An 18,829-nucleotide genomic window follows, 5' to 3' on the forward strand; every position below is an offset into this window, starting at 1 on the left:
TATACCCTCAATTTACATTTATTAGACTTTTTTCAATTTTTTAAATTTATGAGATTTCTAATAACAAATGATTTTTTTAACTTAAATATAATTTGAAAAAAAAAATTGTCTTTTTTTTTTTTTTAAGTTAGAAATGCATTTTTTTAGTGTTTAGACAAATATACCCTCAATTTTAATAGCTTTTAACGACAAAATTAACGACAGTGAGTTAAGTGAAAGACGGATGTAAAACTGAGTGAGTTAAATGATATTGTTGAAAATACAATGAGTTAAGTGTCGAATAAGTCATAACTCAGTGACCATTGGTGATGTTTTCCCTGTATTTTATATCTAAAGATGCTCTTAGAAGTCTTAATTTGAACAAGGTTGAATTTTCTTGGGAAGCTGTTATCACCCAGTTCGTATTTTATTTGTAATCTCCTCACCACTAGAGAACTTGGAAATGGTCTAGTCTCCTGGTCACATCTACAGTGAAGATAACCGTGTATTGATCTACAATTTTACTAATTTATTAAGCACTAGGTAGAAGCCTGCGCGTAGCTGCGGGTTGTTTTTTGACTTTTTTCCTTTTTCCGAGTTCCAACAAACGTTATTGGACATAATATATAATTGAAGCTGTTTCATGTATGTACACATTTCATGTATGATACTCTAACCAAAGCTGTTCTCTATATAGGATTAGGTGTTTAGTAATGTCTTGAGGATTAGGTGTCTTGTTGGTCCTGTGGCTTGGGCCAGAAGGTGGGATTTTAGGACGCTTTGATAGAACATGAGGATGATCCTGAGAAGCCACTTCCACCTTGATCTGGTGCTGCAAATCTAACAGCAGCAGTCTGTTGTTCACAGCTGGTGCACTCATCTCTAAAGCGCCTAGGCCTCGTGTTCTGTGACCATTTGGAGGCACCGGGTAAGTTCTAGTTGCTGATGTTATGGCGGCCAAAACTGAGAGAGAAATCAAAACTTTGATGGTGAAGAAGCAAAATGGTTTCTGACCGAGGGTGTGCATGACGAATAGCCAGCAAGAATTGGTTTAGACTGAGAACCTGAGATAGTGAGGACAATAGGACACCATCAATCAAAGTTATATATGTGTACAATTGCATGCATTATGAACATGTGGTTATAAGTGAAATGAAGCATCACATATATTTGGGTGGGATCAAACCACAAATGAAATTTCATCTGTTCCAATAATTTATTTACCTCCACTTCCTCTGATGTAAACATTGGTCTGTAAAGTATAAAGCTTTCCCAAATGTAATCTTCAGAAACTTGATGAACACTGTTTGGAAGCTGCAACAAATTCAATTCACGATGAACACAATTACTTGATGCTTATAATCATATGAAATGTTACAGAAGATAGCTATTGGAATTGAGGAAAAAAGGAAGATACATGTACAACAGAATGAAAATGAGGGTTTTCTTCACTACTTCTATGTTTCAAGTGAATTGGATTCACCCACAAAATTTCAGTACACAAAAGATAAACTTGTGCTGCTTAAACTTAAAACTGCACCAATAAGCATAGACTTTGTACCTCATCAAGATCAGTTAATCTTCTCTCCAAAGTAGAAGTACTCCTGTTTAGCCCCAACCTCTCAAGTTCAGCTTCAAACATTGCCTCTATTCTACTCATCGACTCTGAACTCATACAAACTCTACCATCATACTTGTCCATATTCTGTTCAGGAGATTTGTTCTAAATCGAACATCAGTAACGATCATCATGTGATCTTCCGGTGTGCTTTCAGTCTGTTTCCATGTTCCAAAAAATAACCTACCAACATGAGAGGAAAAAAAAATCAGAATTACAGGAGAAGCTGAAAATGAATCTGAAAGTTAGTACCTCTTGAAAACCAGTACACATTGGTAAAGCTAAATATGTAGTAAAGCACTTAATCTCAGTTTATAAGATTTTAAAAAATAAATAAATAAATAAATAAAATAAAAACCTGAAATTCAAAATTTTTGAAGAATTTGTGTTTTCCTATTTGCATATCTACAGTATTCGTTTAAACTAACCTTTAAGATAACATCACTTGCCTCAAACTCAGCATGTCCATGCAGTACAACCTTACATGCTTTGGTGTGGTGCACAACATGCTTCCAATAGACATTGTCTCCAAAATATTCTTATATGAAATGAGTTACCACTGCTGTTGAAGACTCCGTCAGCAAAATTACATATACGAAGTAGCTGCACACACAAAAAGTGGAGACATGCTTCCAATAGACATTGTCTCCAAACTATTCTTATATGAAATGAGTTACCACTGCTGTTGAAGACTCCGTCAGCAAAATTACATATACGAAGTAGCTGCACACAAAAAAAGTGGAGATGGGTCTCAGTAAAAAGTAGAGAAGCCAGAAACCAAAAGTTACATGGCAGTTGTGAAAAAAAAGTGATAAACGAGAAAAGCAAGAAGCAATACTCAGTATAAATGCCCTACCATGTCTATCCTAATTATATTGAAAAAAAAAAAAAAAAACTGTAACTACTATGATTCATTCCCTATTGCTGTCCCAAGCTAACAAAGTAATTTGCCTTTCAGATTTTTGCAAGCTTCATTTGATCCAAATACAAAGACAGCAAATTGATATCTAAATCAGATAGACATTGATCTCTAAATCAGTAATAAAAGATGGATATGCCTAGCAAGTTTCATTGTGATTGTGATTGTCGTATACAATTTCAATTGGATTTGCAAACATTGAACTGCTTTCCTCTTTGCAAATCGATATCGCCCACCCCTGGTCATCTTTCTTATTCCCCATCTCGTCATAACATAGCCCCATACTACATGGAGTTTAAGGAATCTAGGAGTTTAATTTGTTCGTGGGACAATCCTGAACCGATACAAAAAAGCAAAGTATTATCAACTGTTTCACAAACTCGAAACTTTGTTCTTTCCTATTAATTCGCACATGAGCATCATCAAATTGAGCACTACAAATTTCTTAGCCACAGTTGGAAGCCCAAAATTAAGTGTGTAATATTTTGGTAAACTATTTTGTCAAAAATTTAATGATACAGTATCATCATGCTCTTGGTCACATCTGTACCTTTCCTGCACAAATATACCCATACAGTTTCTTGAACTGTGTTGATATTTCTCATCTGAACCTCATCTATCACCATTACGTCTGAGCTTTCATAACCAGTTTTTTACCAAACTGCTTTATCAGTCCGAAATTTCAAAATCAAACATAAATAAGCAAGAATCCAAAGCTTTACCCAATGAGCTATTCTAGAACTCATACTTCAATTTTCCAATTTTGAATCGAATTGTGAAGTGGATACCACTGAAATCACTTGTAAAATCCATTACTGTGTTGCGATCTGTCGTGTGTACTTGAGGGATATTGAATGGCTCTGAAGTAGGAGGTATACTTATGTGGGTGAGCAAATCGCAAAGTAGCATCAAGTAAATCTTCTTATTTTTCCCTACTATTCCATTTTTGCAGCATGTTGGGGTAATCAGGTAATAGCTATAAGCCGAAGCTCCAGAACTAACCTGTTCTGCTTGGCTCTTTCAGTTTCAACTTGAAGGTAGAAATGAATTCAATTCAGCGCCAAAACAGGGAGAACACAACCCAACCCAGTTCAACTCACTCTCCAACTCCAAAAACCCAATTCTTCACTAAGCGTAAGTATCAAAATTTCACACAACCCAGGTCATTTTCCCCTCTAAAACTCGAATTTCACGAAGTCGACAATAATCTCACGATCCCAATCGAACAAATTGAACTCCCCTAATCACAATTCTCGCTACCCAATTAAAATTGCAGAACAAATTTCTCTGAAACTGTAAGTAGGAATCTATGCCTTAGATTTATAAGTTATAACCAAACCGTAGACTGGTGAAACATCAAATTAAAAACTCTATACACAATCAATCAGCCCCAATATCGTTGATAAAGGAAAAAGCGAGAGAGCCATTCACCTTCGTGGGCTAGCTCAATTTCCAGAGGCTGATATTTCATCTTCGTCTCCTCTCTTTTTCTCTGTGTCGGCAGAATCCACATCAAAACTGTCGTTGATATCTTCGTCTCCCATCAGATCAAAACCATCCGCAGAAGCAAGATGTCGTCTTCTTTCTTCCTATCTGCATGCAAACAGTAATCAGGTAAAATTTCAGAAAATGCAGGGGCAAAATCGGTGTGAACTGTTCATTGAACAGTGATTAATAGTATTTCAGTGTTTGCCTTTTAGTATTGAGTATAATCAGCGTTGCATCAGACCAAAAAAAAAAAAAAAACCATCACAGATTCACAGTTGCAGTTACAAGTCAATGATTATTATCTCTACCGAGCGAACATATTATGGAGTGGTGTTATTTATTAAGCATCATTGCTGCAACAAAGCTGATGTAGAGAGACCTGCCTGGAAAAGATGCTTTGATACTTGTTCTTGCAGTTCTGCGAATGATCAAAGTTAGAAAGTGGTAACCATAATATCTAGTTGTTGGCAACATGCCACACTCTCAGAGTGTCCCGCGAGTCCTCTACAATTCAAAGAGCTCAAAACAAGAATACTGTGATATACGAGACTTATTGTCCAAAATCAGTGAGGAAATTACTGGTCGACCAAAACAACTCAGGACTTCTGGAGGTGTTTCAGCAATTCATTGATCAGCACCCATGGGTTAGCTTAGGGTGCCATCCAAGATGGACTATTTCAATAAACCACCCTCCAAAAAAATAAAAATAAAAAACTCTTGATTTCTGAAAAATTACTCATAGAGGTTGTGGTTTGTAAAAAAAACGGAGTGTCAATTTCAATCCCCTTCTTTTACTGTTTAAAAAATATGCATCAGCATTCATGTTATACCGTCGTTTTCAGTAACTGATGAATCATCTACCAGAAAAGAAAATCCAAGAGTATGTCTGCAAGCCATCATTCATTGGTGACGACAAAGATTTAGCATTTGGCTTTGCAAACAAAGCAATTAAAGCCTTGATAGACAAATTTAATAATCACAACTCATCAATATATGATGACAATGAAAGATATGTAATCCAGAAAACGAAAGCTAATTATTTCCTAAATTTTGAAGTTTCCAGTAAGCAGTTTTCCTTCAGAGGATTCTTCTTCTCAGCTAGCTGAAATATGGGAGAAAAAGGTTTGTCGAGGTCCTTATTATTCTCTAAAACAACTACTGTTTTCTCTACAAACTAAAACCACTCTCTTGGCTTCACTTCTCATTTTGACTCTATACTTTTCATGAACTTCTTAGCCTGCCTGAAGAATAATAGATGAGAAAAGAAATTCAAGTTACTTTTGAGAGACGAGAAAGCCATTACAAAAGAAAAACTTTCCAGGTTTATACGAAGGAAAAAAACACACACACACACAGCTTCATAGATAAATTTCGATAAAGATTTCATCAGAAGTGGCTAATTATTTATAGAGATTTTCTGATTCCATAACATAATATAATTTCTAAGCTGCAATTCAGACTACTACTGATGCGAAATTAGAAAACCAGTGCACAGACCAGAAAACACAAACGGCTGAAGAGATATAGAAAGGTTTTGAGACATGTACCTGATCAAAGGTTAGAAACATGATCACATTCCAAGATCCTAGCCTTCCAAAATTTGGGATGAAGCCCTCATAAAAGGCCAAAGGTCCCTGCAAAACAACAAATCTGTAAATTAACAAAGAGGTATATTGCATCGAAATCAAAGTCAGAAGGTAAAAACCCTACTCCTGTCAAAACATAGATACAATGGCATATATACAATTTCAAAAGCATTCAATTTTAGACCAAAGATATAAAGCTCAATTTCACATACTAGTCTTCCATAGATAGCAATCGGGAAATCACAGCGAACACGTTCACCGAGCTGACGACGAGACCGGAAGGTCGGCGAGGACGAGGTGGTCAGGGCAAGCGACTGTGACGGTCTCCGCCGGCAAGTTTTTTGCTCCGGGAGAGCCCTCGTTGAGACTTTGACTCTTTGAGAGTGAGACGGTGGGTTTCGCGGGTTCGAAGAAGAAGGGCAGGAGCAATGGGTTATGAACGATTATGGGTTAGTGGGGTGGGCTCTGCTGTTGGGCTTTTGAACAGAAATTTTTTTACTTGAGGTGGACTGGGTGGTTCATCTTTTTTTTGGTATTGACCGAAAACCGCACCATAACATCGGTTATCTATTTTTTCAAAATCACAGCTGTTTAGGAATTCTTAAAACCGACACTTCGTGTCAAATTGACAAAATGAAGCTATTCTCCCAAAAAAAATGGACATTTTATTGAGCACCTAAACTCATTTTGCAAACTCTAGGATAAGTCGACAATTATGACGTTTGGGAGTAGTTTTCAGCAATTACTTGAGATCAAAGTGCATCTGGATCTGGTCCACTTATCTCCCATTTATTTTTTGCAGATGACTTGATATTATTCTCCGAAGCTACTTGTGATCAAGCTAGAGTTTTAAAGAAGTGCCTTGATTTGTTCTGTGAGCTCTCTGGTCAAGAAGTGAGTTACAATAAATCTATGCTTTTTTGTTCTCCTAATACTGATAAAATGCTTGCTAAAAATATAAGTGCCATTTGTGGTTCTGCTCTTACTACCAACCTCGGCAAATACTTGGGGATGCCTTTGCTGCACTCTCGAGTCACCAAGCACACTTATGCCTCCATCATCGATAAAGTTCAGGGTCGATTGGCTGGTTGGAAAGGTAAATTATTAAATCTTGCGGGAAGAACAACTCTAATTAATTCTGTTATCTCTACCATGCCTGTTTATGCTATGCAGACTGTTAAGATTCCCGCTTCTGTTTGTGACACTATTGAGAAAATGAGCAGAGCTTTTCTTTGGGGAGATAATGATGGCAGTAGGAAGGTTCACCTTGCTAATTGGGATTTAGTTTGTAAACCAAGGAGGTTCGGTGGATTGGGGATTAAAAATATTAGACACATGAACCAAGCTATGCTTGCCAAGGTGGGATGGAGGATGTTTCAAAACGATGAAGGATTGTGGAGCATGGTTTTACATCAGAAATATGTGAAAGATATTCCTCTGTTGCACTCTGAAAATGGTTGTTCTTCTAGAAGTTCTAGTACTTGGAGGAGTATAGTTCATGGAATCAGACTATTAAAGGAAGGTTTAGTCTGGAGAATTGGTGATGGGAGTTCAGCCAATTTCTGGAATGACAAGTGGGTTACTGATGGACCACTTCTACGACATACTCTGAGTCGGGCTACTGTCAATGATTGTCTCAGAGTCAAAGATTGTTGGAATGATGGTGAGTGGGATATAAATTTCCTTAAAATTCACTTCTGTGATGATATTGTCAATAGAATTGTTAGAATTCCTCCAGGTTTTCAAGGTTGTGGTCCAGACAAAATGATTTGGGGAGGAACAAGTAATGGCCATTTTACTGTTAAATCAGCTTACCTCTATTTGGTTAAGGAAGAAAATATCATGGATTTTCCCTGGTTTTTTCTCTGGAAGTTACCAATACCTCCTAAACTAAAATATTTCTTTTGGTTGGTCTGCCATGGTAAACTCCTCACCAACGTTGAAAGAGTTAAACGAAGAATTGCTACTAATTGTTATTAACTTATTATCCTGTTTGCCATGACCAACCCGAGACAATTTTACATTTGCTTAGAGATTGCCCTGTTGCCCAGATGATTTGGAATAGTGTTATATGCTTGGATTCTATTTCCAGGACTATGCAGCTTGATTGGTATGGGTGGTTCTTTGCTAATTCTCAATGCAGGAAAATCTGTTATGGTAATCTCCAATGGTGTTCAATATTTGTGTATACATGTTGGCACATATGGAAGTGGAGGAATAAAATGGTGTTTGATGAGGGGTTTCACTATCCTTTTAATCCTGGGAAAGTTGTTATTGATTCTGCCAAGGAATGGAAATCTGCTAATACTTTCAAGCCTCAACAGTCCAGTAAAACTTCTGTTAGTTTGTTGTGGAAGAAACCTCTTGAGCATTACTTTAAATTAAATGTTGATGGTGCTAGAAATCTTAATGGGAAAATTGGTGCTGGTGGTGTCTTGAGAGATTTCACTGGTGCTTGGATTTCTGGGTTTTATGCTAACCTTGGTTGCGGTTCTGTCCTTCAAGCGGAAGCTTGGGGATTACTTTTGGGATTACAGTTATGAATAGTGTTTCAGTGTCTGCCTTTTAGTATAGAGTATAATCAGAGTTGCAATAAAGTAGGATATGCAGAAAGGTTTTGAGACATGTACCTGATCAAAGGTTAGAAACATGATCACATTCCAAGATCCTAGCCTTCCAAAATTTGGGATGAAGCCCAAAGGTCCCTGCAAAACAACAAATCTGTAAATTAACAAAGAGGTATATTGCATCGAAATCAAAGTCAGAAGGTGAAAACATAGATACAATGGCATATATACAATTTCAAAAGCATTCAATTTTAGACCAAAGATATAAAGCTCAATTTCACACACTAGCTAGTCTTCCATAGATAGCAATCGGGAAATCACAGCGAACACGTTCACCGAGCTGACGACGAGACCGGAAGGTCGGCGAGGACGAGGTGGTCAGGGCAAGCGACTGTGACGGTCTCCGCCGGCAAGTTTTTTGCTCCGGGAGAGCCCTCGTTGGGACTATGACTCTTTCAGAGTGAGACGGTGGGTATCGCGGGTTCGAAGAAGAAGGGCAGGAGCAATGGGTTATGAACGATTATGAGTTAGTGGGGTGGGCTCTGCTGTTGGGCTTTTGAACAGAATATTTTTTTACTTCAGTCCACCTCGGTGGTTCATCTTTTTGGTACATCGGTTATCCATTTTTTCAAAATCACAGCTGTTTAGGAATTCTTAAAACCGGCACTTCGTGTCAAATTGATAAATTGTCGGTTTTAAGCTATTCTCCCAAAAAAAGAAATGGACATTTTATTGAGCACCTAACCTCATTTTGCAAACTCTAGGATAATTCGACAATTATGACGTTTGGGAGTAGTTTTTAGCAATTACTTGAGATCAAAGTGTTATAGCCAAATGAACAATGAAACTCTGATATTGCCAATTTCTGGTGGGGATCAAATGGCACAAAAGGAAAAATTCACTGGAAAGCATGGGATATTCTCTGCAAAAGTATGTTAGAGGAGGGTATTGGCTTTAAAGAGCTTTTGACATATAACAAGGCCCTCTTGGCAAAGCAGTGCTAGCGCTTGATCAAAAACCCAGAGTCCTTGTGGAGTAAGGTTCTGAAGGCAAGATAATATCACATGCCTCAAACTCAGCATGTCCAGGCAGGACAACCTTACATGCTTCGATGTGGTGCACAACATGCTTCCAACAGACATTGTCTACAAAATATTCTTATATGAAATGAGTTACCCCTGATGTTGAAGACTCCGTCAGCAAAATTACATATACGAAGTAGCTGAAAAAAAAAAGTGAAGATCTCAGTAAAAAGAAGAGAAGCCAGAAACCTAAAGTTACATACTTACATGGCAGTTGTGAAAAAAAAAAGTGATAAACCAGAAAAGCAAGAAGCAATACTCAGTATAAATGCCCTACCATGTCTATCCTAATTATATTGAAAAAAAAATTATAACTACTATGATTCATTCCCTATTGCTGTCCCAAGCTAACAAAATTACTTTGGATTTTTGCAAGCTTCACTTGATCCAAATACAAAGACAGCAAATTGATATCTAAATCAGATAGACATTGATCTCTAAATCAGTAATAAAAGATGGATATGCCTAGCAAGTTTCATTGTGATTGTGATTGTGATTGTCGTATACAATTTCAATTGGACTTGCAAACATTGAACTGCTTTCCTCCTTGCAAATCGATATCGCCCACCCCTAACATCTTTTTTATTCCCCATCTCGTCATAACATAGCACCATACTACATGGAGTTTAAGGAATCTAAGAGTTTAATTTGTTCGTGAGACAATCCCGAACCAATACAAAAAAGCAAAATATCATCAACTGTTTCACAAACTCAAAACTTTGTTCTTTCCTATTAATTCGCACAGAAGTATCATCAAATTGAGCACTACGAATTTCTTAGCCACAGTTGGAAGCCCGAAATTAAGAGTGTAAGTTTTTGGTAAACTAGTTTGTCAAAAATTTAATGATACAGTATCATCATGCTCTTGGTCACATCTGTACCTTTCCTGTGCAAATATACCCATACAGTTTCTTCACTTCTTGAACTGTTTTGATATTTCTCATCTGAACCTCATCTATCACCATTACGTCTGAGCTTTCATAACCAGTTCCACCAAACTGCTTTATCAGTCTGAAATTCAAAATCAAACATAGATAAGCAAGAATCCAAAGCTTTACCCAATGAGCTTTTCTAGAACTCATACTTCAATTTTCCAATTTTGGATCGAATTGTGAAGTGGATACCACTGAAATCACTTGTAAAATCCATTACTGTGTTGCGATCTGTCATGTGTACTTGGGGGATATTGAATGGCTCTGAAGTAGGAGGTATACTTATGTGGGTGAGCAAATCGCAAAGCAGCATAAGGTAAATCTTCTTATTTTTCCCTACTATTCCATTTTTGCAGCATGTCAGGGTAATCAGGTAATAGCTATAAGCTGAAGCTCCAGAACTAATCTGTTCTGCTTGGCTCCTTCAGTTTGAACTTGAAGGTAGAAATTAATTCAATTCAGCACCAAAACAGGGAGAACACAACCCAACCCAGTTCAACTCACTCTCCAACTCCAAAAACCCCATTCTTCACTAAGCGTAAGTATCAAAATTTCACACAACCCAGGTCATTTTCCCCTCTCAAACTCGAATTTCACAAATTCAACAATTATCTCACAATCCCAATCGAACAAATTGAACTCCCCTAATCACAATTCTCACTACCCAATTAAAATTGCAGACTCTGAAACTGTAAGTAGGAATCTATGCCTTAGAATTATAACCAAACCCACAGTAGACTGGTGAAACATCAAATTAAAAAACTCTATACACAATCAATCAACCCCAATATCGTTGATAAAGGAAAAAGCGAGAAAGCCATTCACCTTCATGGGCTAGGTCAATTTCCAGAGGCTGATATTTCTCTCTTTTCCTCTGTGTCGGCAGAATCCAGATCAAAACGGTCGTTGATGTCTTCATCTCCCATCAGATCAAAACCATGGGCAATACCATCCGCAGAAGCAAGATGCCGTCTTCTTTCTTTCTATCTGCATGCAAACAGTAATGAATAGTGATTCAGTGTCTGCCTTTTAGTATAGAGTATAATCAGAGTTGCATCAGACCAAAAAAAAAAGCATCACAGATTCACATTCCAAGATCAAAGGTTAGAAACATGATCACATTCCAAGATCCTAGCCTTCCAAAATTTGGGATGAAGCCCAAAGGTCCCTGCAAAACAACAAATCTGTAAATTAACAAAGAGGTATATTGCATCGAAATCAAAACATAGATACAATGGCATATATACAATTTCAAAAGCATTCAATTTTAGACCAAAGATATAAAGCTCAATTTCACACACTAGCTAGTCTTCCATAGATAGCAATCGGGAAATCACAGCGAACACGTTCACCGAGGTGGTCAGGGCAAGCGACTGTGACGGTCTCCGCCGGCAAGTTTTTTGCTCCGGGAGAGCCCTCGTTGAGACGTTGAGAGTGAGACGGTGGGTTCGAAGAAGAAGGGTAGCAGCAATGGGTTATGAACGTTTATGGGTTAGTGGGGTGGGCTACGATGTTGGGCTTTTGAACATAAATTTTTTACTTGAGGTGGACAGGGTGTTTCATCGGTTCGTGTTTTCGGTATTGAGTTATTGACTGAAAACCGCACCATTAACATCGGTTATCTATTTTTCAAAATCACAGCTTTAGGAATTCTTAAAACCAACATTTTGTCAAAATGTCGGTTTTAAGCTATTCTCCCAAAAAAATGGACACTTTATTAAGCACCTAGGCTCATTTTGCAAACTCTACGATAAGTTGACAATAATGATCTTTGGGCGTAGTTTTCAGCAATTACTTAACGTCAAAGTATTATAGCGAAAATGAAAAATGAAATAAAGTAGGTTATGCAGAAAAAGCTTGCTGGGTGGAATGGTAACACACTCTCTAGAGGAGGTAAGCTTACTTTACTCAAGGCTAATATCTCTGGCCTCAAAAGTTTTTCTTGGGTAGCTCCACTAACTCCCCTGTTGTATGGTCAGCTGTTTGTACCCCAAAAGAAAATGGTGGCTTAGGTTTAGGACCTTTTTCACATTTCAATCAGGCTGCACTAGCTACTGATCCAAATAACTGGTGGGTTAGGTTGGTTAAAGCCAAGTATCTGAAACATCACTCTTTCTGGACTGTCCTTAAGAAAGCTTCTTCTTTACTGGCCTGGAAAGGTATCCTAGATGCTAGAGACCTACTTGCTTCTGGTTTACGTTGGATTGTTGGGGATGGAAAATTGATTAATTTCTGGCTCTTTAATTGGGTCTATCCCTTCCCTCTAATTAATTTTCTTCCAGAGAACCAAAGGCATCTTGTCAATACTCAGGAGTTAGTACCTGACTATTTTTCTGATGGACACTGGAATGTCCCCAAGCTCTCTTCTGTTCTCCCTGCTGAAGCAGTCAATGCTATTCTTGTTGTTCCAATTTCTTTTTTCCCCTCTGCTGATGAGATGATCTGAGGCCCCAATAGTAATGGTAAATTCTCACTGAAATCAGTTTCTCAGCTACTAACCCAAAACCAAATTGCTCACTCAAAATCCAAAATTCTTCTCAAGATGTGGAAACAGAATGTACCCCCCAAAAATCAAAGTTTTTGCCTGGCAGCTAATCAGAAATCGTTTATCTACTAGGGATAATATCTTCACAAGCAACTTTATTAACAGAAACTGTCCTCTTTGTGATTCCAATTTAGAAAATACTGATCACTTGTTCTTCCACTGTCCAATTACTAAACCAATCTGGTTCCTTTTACTCCCTCACCTCCATCTTGAAAATTAGCAAGGTTCTTTCATTGATTGGCTAGACTTTGTTTCAAAACTTCATATGCAGGATAGTAATCCGTTTGCCATGATTTTACATACGGCCTACTACATTTGGCGTGCTAGAAATTAATGATCTTATTTTCCGGAATCAAGCTTTTAACTCGACCAAAGTTTTCTTTGCTGCAACTAATTCCTGCAATTTTTACATACGTCTTCAAAGGGTTCACTTAAACGCCCTGATCAATGCTTAATCGCCAAAACAGGGTTGTTTTAAACTAAATTTTGACGGTTCGGTTTTCCCTTCTTCGTCTGCAGTTGGTGGCTTTGTTTTCAGAAATGAAGCTGGTGATCTCCTCCTAGCAGCGTGTAATCATTTCACCTCCACCGTTATCCTAATCACTAAAGGATTAGCCTTAAGAGCCGGTCTTCATGCTGCGGTTATCCATGGTTTCTCTCCCCTTCAAGTTGAAGGAGATTCTAAAACCTTGATTGATGCCATCACTGGTATAGCAAAACTTCCTTGGAGACTTAAAACGATAGTCCTTGACATCCACCACCTTCTCAAGTTTATTTTACCGGCGACGGAAATCAAGCATGTCAGAAGTGAGGTTAATTTTCTGGCTAAAACTAGACATACTACTGCAGCTCAAGCATGGTCTAATTCCTTACCACTATTTGCTTCTCAAGCTTTTCTGTTTGATTCTCTGAATTTTGGTTGTAAAAGAGGGTTTGTTTTGTAATTTTATTCTCTACTTCAAAAAATATATATATAAAACCAAAGCAAAACCTTTACTCACTACATTTAGGTATTTACATTTTCATTCTTCTAATTATGAATGCGATTGTTAGCGTTCTTGGAAGTCGACTGATATTTACATTAACTCGAGTTGAAATTTTATTTGGAATTTGAGAATTCCCCCAAGCTTAAGTTCTTTGTTTTGCTTGAATCCCAAGAAAGATTGCTTTGCTCTTTTGTCCTTAAGTTCTAAATATGTGTGTCATCAGAGTGTGTTACACCAATTCTTATATTCCTTTTATTTAGAGATTTCTCTTTCTCAATGTGGTTAAAACTTAAAACTGCCAGTTATGTTGAAACCCATATATACATGTGATATACTGCTTCACCCTCACCAAGCCCTCAAGAATCGGTAAGAAAATAAAATAAATGTAAAACTGACTCAACACAAGAACATCTAATAAGGCCATACAGAGAAGACAATTGAAAAAGTTCTAGGTCCATATCCAACTACCAAAAGACATCTAACGAACTGTATCAAAAGTCTTACAAGCACAAAAGGATCCCATGCCAAGTTCTTTGAATCTAAAGAGGTAGCTTCCACCATTCCAGTAGGAGGTCCAAGGAAACTCTCACAAACTTCTCGTAGACGAGACTCATCTGCTTCTCTGAAATCAGTGAATCAAGTCATATAGATAAACTAGTAGATAGTTTATACCAGTAAATAGTTCAGGGACAAGTTATTATGCACTTGCTGACAACATTGACACCCGGAGAGCTATAATCATTCATAAGGAGGAAAAGGAGTGTGACAGGTTTGAAAGAACATTTTAGAAGTATTCAATTTTAACATGCTTTAGGTGTCATGTTTGTTACACTACCTTATGTTTTCTGCTGTACAGAGTATGATGAAGCAAATAAAGGGTAACGATGATGTCACCAAAAACAAAGCAGAAGCGTCGCATATCGGTGGATGTTAAAGAGAAACACCACAGGAAATAGTTTGTAGAATCATAAAGAATTTCACTATTACTAACAATGCATGTGCAAATAGAATGATGGCTATATGTTACGGATACATGCACAGGATACATGCACACAAGGAAGAAAAAAAAAATAAACACCTGGCAAGGAACCGTATATATGATAGAAGGCATTGGCGATATTCATTAGGGGACTTTAAAGCCAGCAAAGAAGCCAGCTGAGTTTCCAAATGAGCACGTGTCTATACTCCATCGTCAGTCACCCTACAAGAAATGCAATGGAATCAATTCTAACTTCTAAGACTGAAATAGTAAACTGAAATAGGTCAGTAGGTCACTAATAATTGTTGTCTCCAAATTTCCATATTTTTAAGTACAAACCTGCTCCAACCTGGCTTCCTAGCCAAATATTTCTTAACATCAACCTGCAAACCAGCCAGCTCACCGCTCTGAGTCAAACCCAAATGCCAGGAGCTTGCAAAATTTGACCCAGAAAAGCAGTCATCTGCAACCCTAAGCCAACACATCAGTCCCATGTCAAAGAGGAAGGCATGGCGAGTAGCGAGAACAACAAGAGGAGATCCAGATCTTGATAGCTTTGCTGATATAACCTTGATCATGCCTGGAAAGTGTGGATGATGAAACAGGAAATGTTAAACAAATCTAAAGTTCTAACCCTCATGGCTGACAAGACATGGGCTATGCCCATCAGCCAACACCTACAGAAAAGGAAAATATATATATATCAACACAAGTGCAATGTGGTACCTGCATCGTTTGCAGATGGATTTGGGTTTAAAGCAACCAGAGATGACAGCGAGTCATGAAGGAGACAATTCCGCTTTAATAGATCCCATAGATACAAGGATCCTTTTCTGGTGACCAAAAACAACTTCCAGCACTCATCACAATCTATAAAAACTGCTGCGGATCCTACCATCATAGTCGGCATAGCACGTCTCCCACACTTTGTGTAAACCTTCCCAGGGGAACAAGAAATATGATCGAACATATTAAAAAACTTTAGGAAAGTATAATGAATCATAAATGACATAATGTTTTATCAAAATAGTTTTCTGATACGGATGTCTGTACCGATGTCAATAATCGATAGTCATATCAGGAAATGGATAGAATTTTTATTTTTACAAATTTTTATAGGTAACAGCAGTATAAGATTAAAAAATGTTAAGTTCTGAACATATTAGCTAGCATCTTTCTTCACCAAAACCCACTTAATATCAAATATTGCAAAAGAAATGGAAGAATTATACGCTTCCAGTGTAAATTCACAGAAAAAGATTTTAGTGAGCGCCAGTTGGCATCAGAAGACTGGTACCAAGAAAATGTCTGTAATAATATATGATGTCATTGGGTAAAGTACAATTAGTAGCAATTATGCTTCACTTCAGATTTCAATCTGCAGCATTCCTCCAATGTGGTAATTGTAAAATAAGATGATACTAAGTGCCACCAAAAAGGACAAATTGAAAATATGACGCGAGAATTTTGAACTCTCGTGAAATGAAAACTTATATAATGATGAAAAGTAAAACAGAAACAAAAGAAAAGGGGGAAGTGAACAAGTGAAAGATGTATATGCTTACCTGGATGCATCCATCTTCACATCCCACAGCCCAGAAGTTTGCAATTCCAGCTAAAACAGTGACTTTCCCAGATATTCTATCAGACCAAAGATTTGCAACCCTTTTGTGCAGGTGATTTCTGTTTCTTTCATGATCAATGAATTTCCCATGTTAATAATGTCATTTGCAGCATGTTCCTTAGGCCGAGCTTCCAAGCAATATGGTACAGCATCTTCCGTTTTCTTCTTGTCAAGCACCCTAATTGAAAGAATAGGACTAGAATCACATATTGAATTAGAAGCCTTTACAGCTCCTGACTGTTCTATATTTATGCTTTCATCTCTACCTGTGGAGGTGGGAACCTTCTCAATAACAAGGCTGTTGGTAATCATAGCTCTAGCGGTGACCCCCTGTTCGTCCTTTATGTCATTGCCTCTCACAAGTGTTTCCCTGATAGAATTTTCTTTAATCCCCCTATCAGCAGCAACTAACCCACTATCATCCTTTCTGTGATCAGAAGGCATTAGAGGGAAGTCAAGTGCCTGGGACTGAGCCCCAACAGAAATATTTTCCTTCTGGAGAGGCACACCAACTGCCTCTGGAATAATCCTCTTTCGACCATCAGGTCGTCTATATTCTCTTTTCTTTACAGGACTAGAAATGCGGGCAGGCATTGAAACTTTATTTAAAACATCACTAGAAGCTCCTCCACTCTTCTTCCTATCATCAACTTGACCCTCAGATACTTTTGTTGCAACCACCACATCCGCAGAAGGTTTGACTGTCTGGCTTTGCTGAACATCCCGAACCACTTTTCTCTTTGGGGCTTGCTTAGCAGAAGCTGCCTCAGGCAATAACTGTGCTGGGGTTTCTGCTAAGTTTACCTGCCTACCTGTAACATCACCATAACGACTTCTCTTTAATTCATCTAGTTCAGCATCACTTAACTGGTGGCCAAGCTCTTTCACCTCAAAATGGAAAGTAGCCACTGAACCGTCCAAAGAACATGCGAAAAGTGAATAACCATCGGGGCTCCTGTTTCCAGCAGAAAAAGAAAAGCATTAAAGAAAGGAATGAACAGAAGGATAAGAAAAAAATCATAACAACAAAATAATAGATAATAAATAAATAAATAAATAAAACAAAAAGAACCTAATGGACCTGATAGGTACTCTGGAAATGAGCATCTTACCAAGATAAATCCACAACACTTTAAATGAGTGAAGAAATGCTTTGCTACAAAGAGAGGGCGGGGACTTGCAGTCGTCCATAAAGTTATTGTATGATCCTGACCCCCGATTGCTATTTTTGAAGTGCCATTGGTCCACCCAACAGGTGCAAGACATTCCCAGTCAATGAAATTGGGTGCTGTTCAATGAACATGTACAATGATGAATTGTACAGAGAGCATGAAATGAAAAACATGATTTAGTTATTGAAAAAGCCTATAAATATAATGGAACAATCTACTTTTACTTTGTGATATTTCAAGTATAATGAAACATATATTGTATCGAGTTATTAGACGATAGCCGCTTTTTGAAAGATGGAAAAAAAAAAATGCACGAAAGTAGTGCCATCTGGAAGCAATACAAGAAAAACCCCTAGAAAACAAAACAATTCAATAAATATCTGCTTAAGCTTTGACCACAACACAACTGAAAATATATACACCCCCTAGAATCAATGATGCTCAACAGAATACTACTGGTTTAATAAGAATTCACAATCCGAGCACAAAACTAAACATACAAGTTCCAACATATTTCTAAAGCAACAAGGCAGAGGATATCATTGCAGATTCAAACAAACGAAGCTAATTCGACGCATCGAGAGGGTTTCTGATATCACTTCTTTTAATTTTCCAAGCAAACAGAACAACAATGATGAGAAAGATGCATCACTCTATGCGAAAACCTATAGTGTTCCTCAAAAGATTCAATTTTCTTTCACATTCCTACTCCTAATCCAGCAAAGAGAGCAGAAAGAATGAGAGGAGTCACACCTTGTGGTCACCCCCACCAGTGGCAACCCTAAGCCCACCAGGCTGAACATCAATGGAGAAAATTTGCAAACCCTCATGCCTAATCCAACTGGGCTTCTCTGCAATCATCTCTGCTACTTAATTCCGCAACCTAACACAGCAATTCCACTTTGTAAGCCCCAAACTCATACTTCTCCAACAAGAAACGCCTCAACTGCGCCCTGCCCAAAGATGAACACACACATTTGAGTTGATTAGCCAAAAAGAGACCTACTTTACTCAAATTGTACCAAATGGGTATGTAAATTTATGGTTTTTGCATGAAGAAGAGAACTGTTACCTCGAAGAAATCGTCAATGTGGAGCTTTCAAACACAGTGCCCTAATTTGAGTGTTTGGGGGAGATTGAGATTGTTTTATGTGAAGGTGGCGAGTGGGGCTGAGGGTTCAAAAGGAGTGAGAGAAGTATGGAAGTTTCACAAAGGGAATGAGATTCTGAGACGAGAGACGGACTGTGAAAAAGGCTGAAAGGGACTAATCTGCTCTGGTCATTTAAATTCAGGTGAGGGCTGTAAATTCAGATAAGCGGTGAGGGCTGTAAATTCAGATAAGACTTGAAAT

At 37.9% G+C, this 18,829-nt stretch overlaps 1 protein-coding gene across 16 annotated transcripts; it reads right to left on the reverse strand.

Annotated features, from left to right (window-relative positions):
- Window positions 1-575: 575 nt before the first annotated feature.
- On the reverse strand, window positions 576-18,739 carry LOC133714321 (uncharacterized). 16 transcript variants are annotated; one of them, XR_009848584.1, is made up of 15 exons: window positions 18,550-18,739; window positions 18,231-18,430; window positions 17,418-17,593; window positions 16,247-17,260; window positions 15,408-15,618; window positions 15,021-15,261; window positions 14,781-14,903; window positions 14,207-14,324; window positions 11,260-11,339; window positions 10,997-11,158; window positions 8,443-9,379; window positions 8,221-8,295; window positions 5,803-6,674; window positions 5,552-5,638; window positions 4,071-4,109 (listed from the first exon to the last, which is right to left on the reverse strand). XR_009848584.1 is itself a non-coding variant. In XM_062140421.1 (9 exons), the coding sequence occupies exons 4-9, from the start codon at window positions 16,258-16,260 to the stop codon at window positions 3,962-3,964; spliced, it is 477 nt and encodes a 158-aa protein (XP_061996405.1). In that variant the 5' UTR covers window positions 16,261-17,260; window positions 17,418-17,593; window positions 18,231-18,430; window positions 18,550-18,738; the 3' UTR covers window positions 3,811-3,961. The 16 variants fall into 16 exon arrangements, 1 of the variants encoding a protein (XP_061996405.1); XR_009848585.1 differs by having other exon boundaries at window positions 4,092-4,105; XR_009848579.1 differs by lacking the exon at window positions 4,071-4,109 and adding an exon at window positions 4,384-4,422.
- Between the last annotated feature and the right edge of the window lie 90 nt (window positions 18,740-18,829).

The sequence above is a fragment of the Rosa rugosa genome, chromosome 6 (genome assembly GCF_958449725.1).
Source record: "Rosa rugosa chromosome 6, drRosRugo1.1, whole genome shotgun sequence".
In the NCBI taxonomy this organism is placed as follows: Eukaryota; Viridiplantae; Streptophyta; class Magnoliopsida; order Rosales; family Rosaceae; genus Rosa; species Rosa rugosa.

Coding starts and splice junctions, on each gene's coding strand:
- LOC133714321 (XM_062140421.1), bottom strand. Junction 8,296..14,206: donor CATGGGATCCTTTTGTGCTT/GTAAGACTTTTG, acceptor GTTGTTTTGCAG/GGACCTTTGGGCTTCATCCC. Junction 4,423..5,551: donor TGTTTCTAACCTTTGATCAG/GTACATGTCTCA, acceptor GATCATTCGCAG/AACTGCAAGAACAAGTATCA.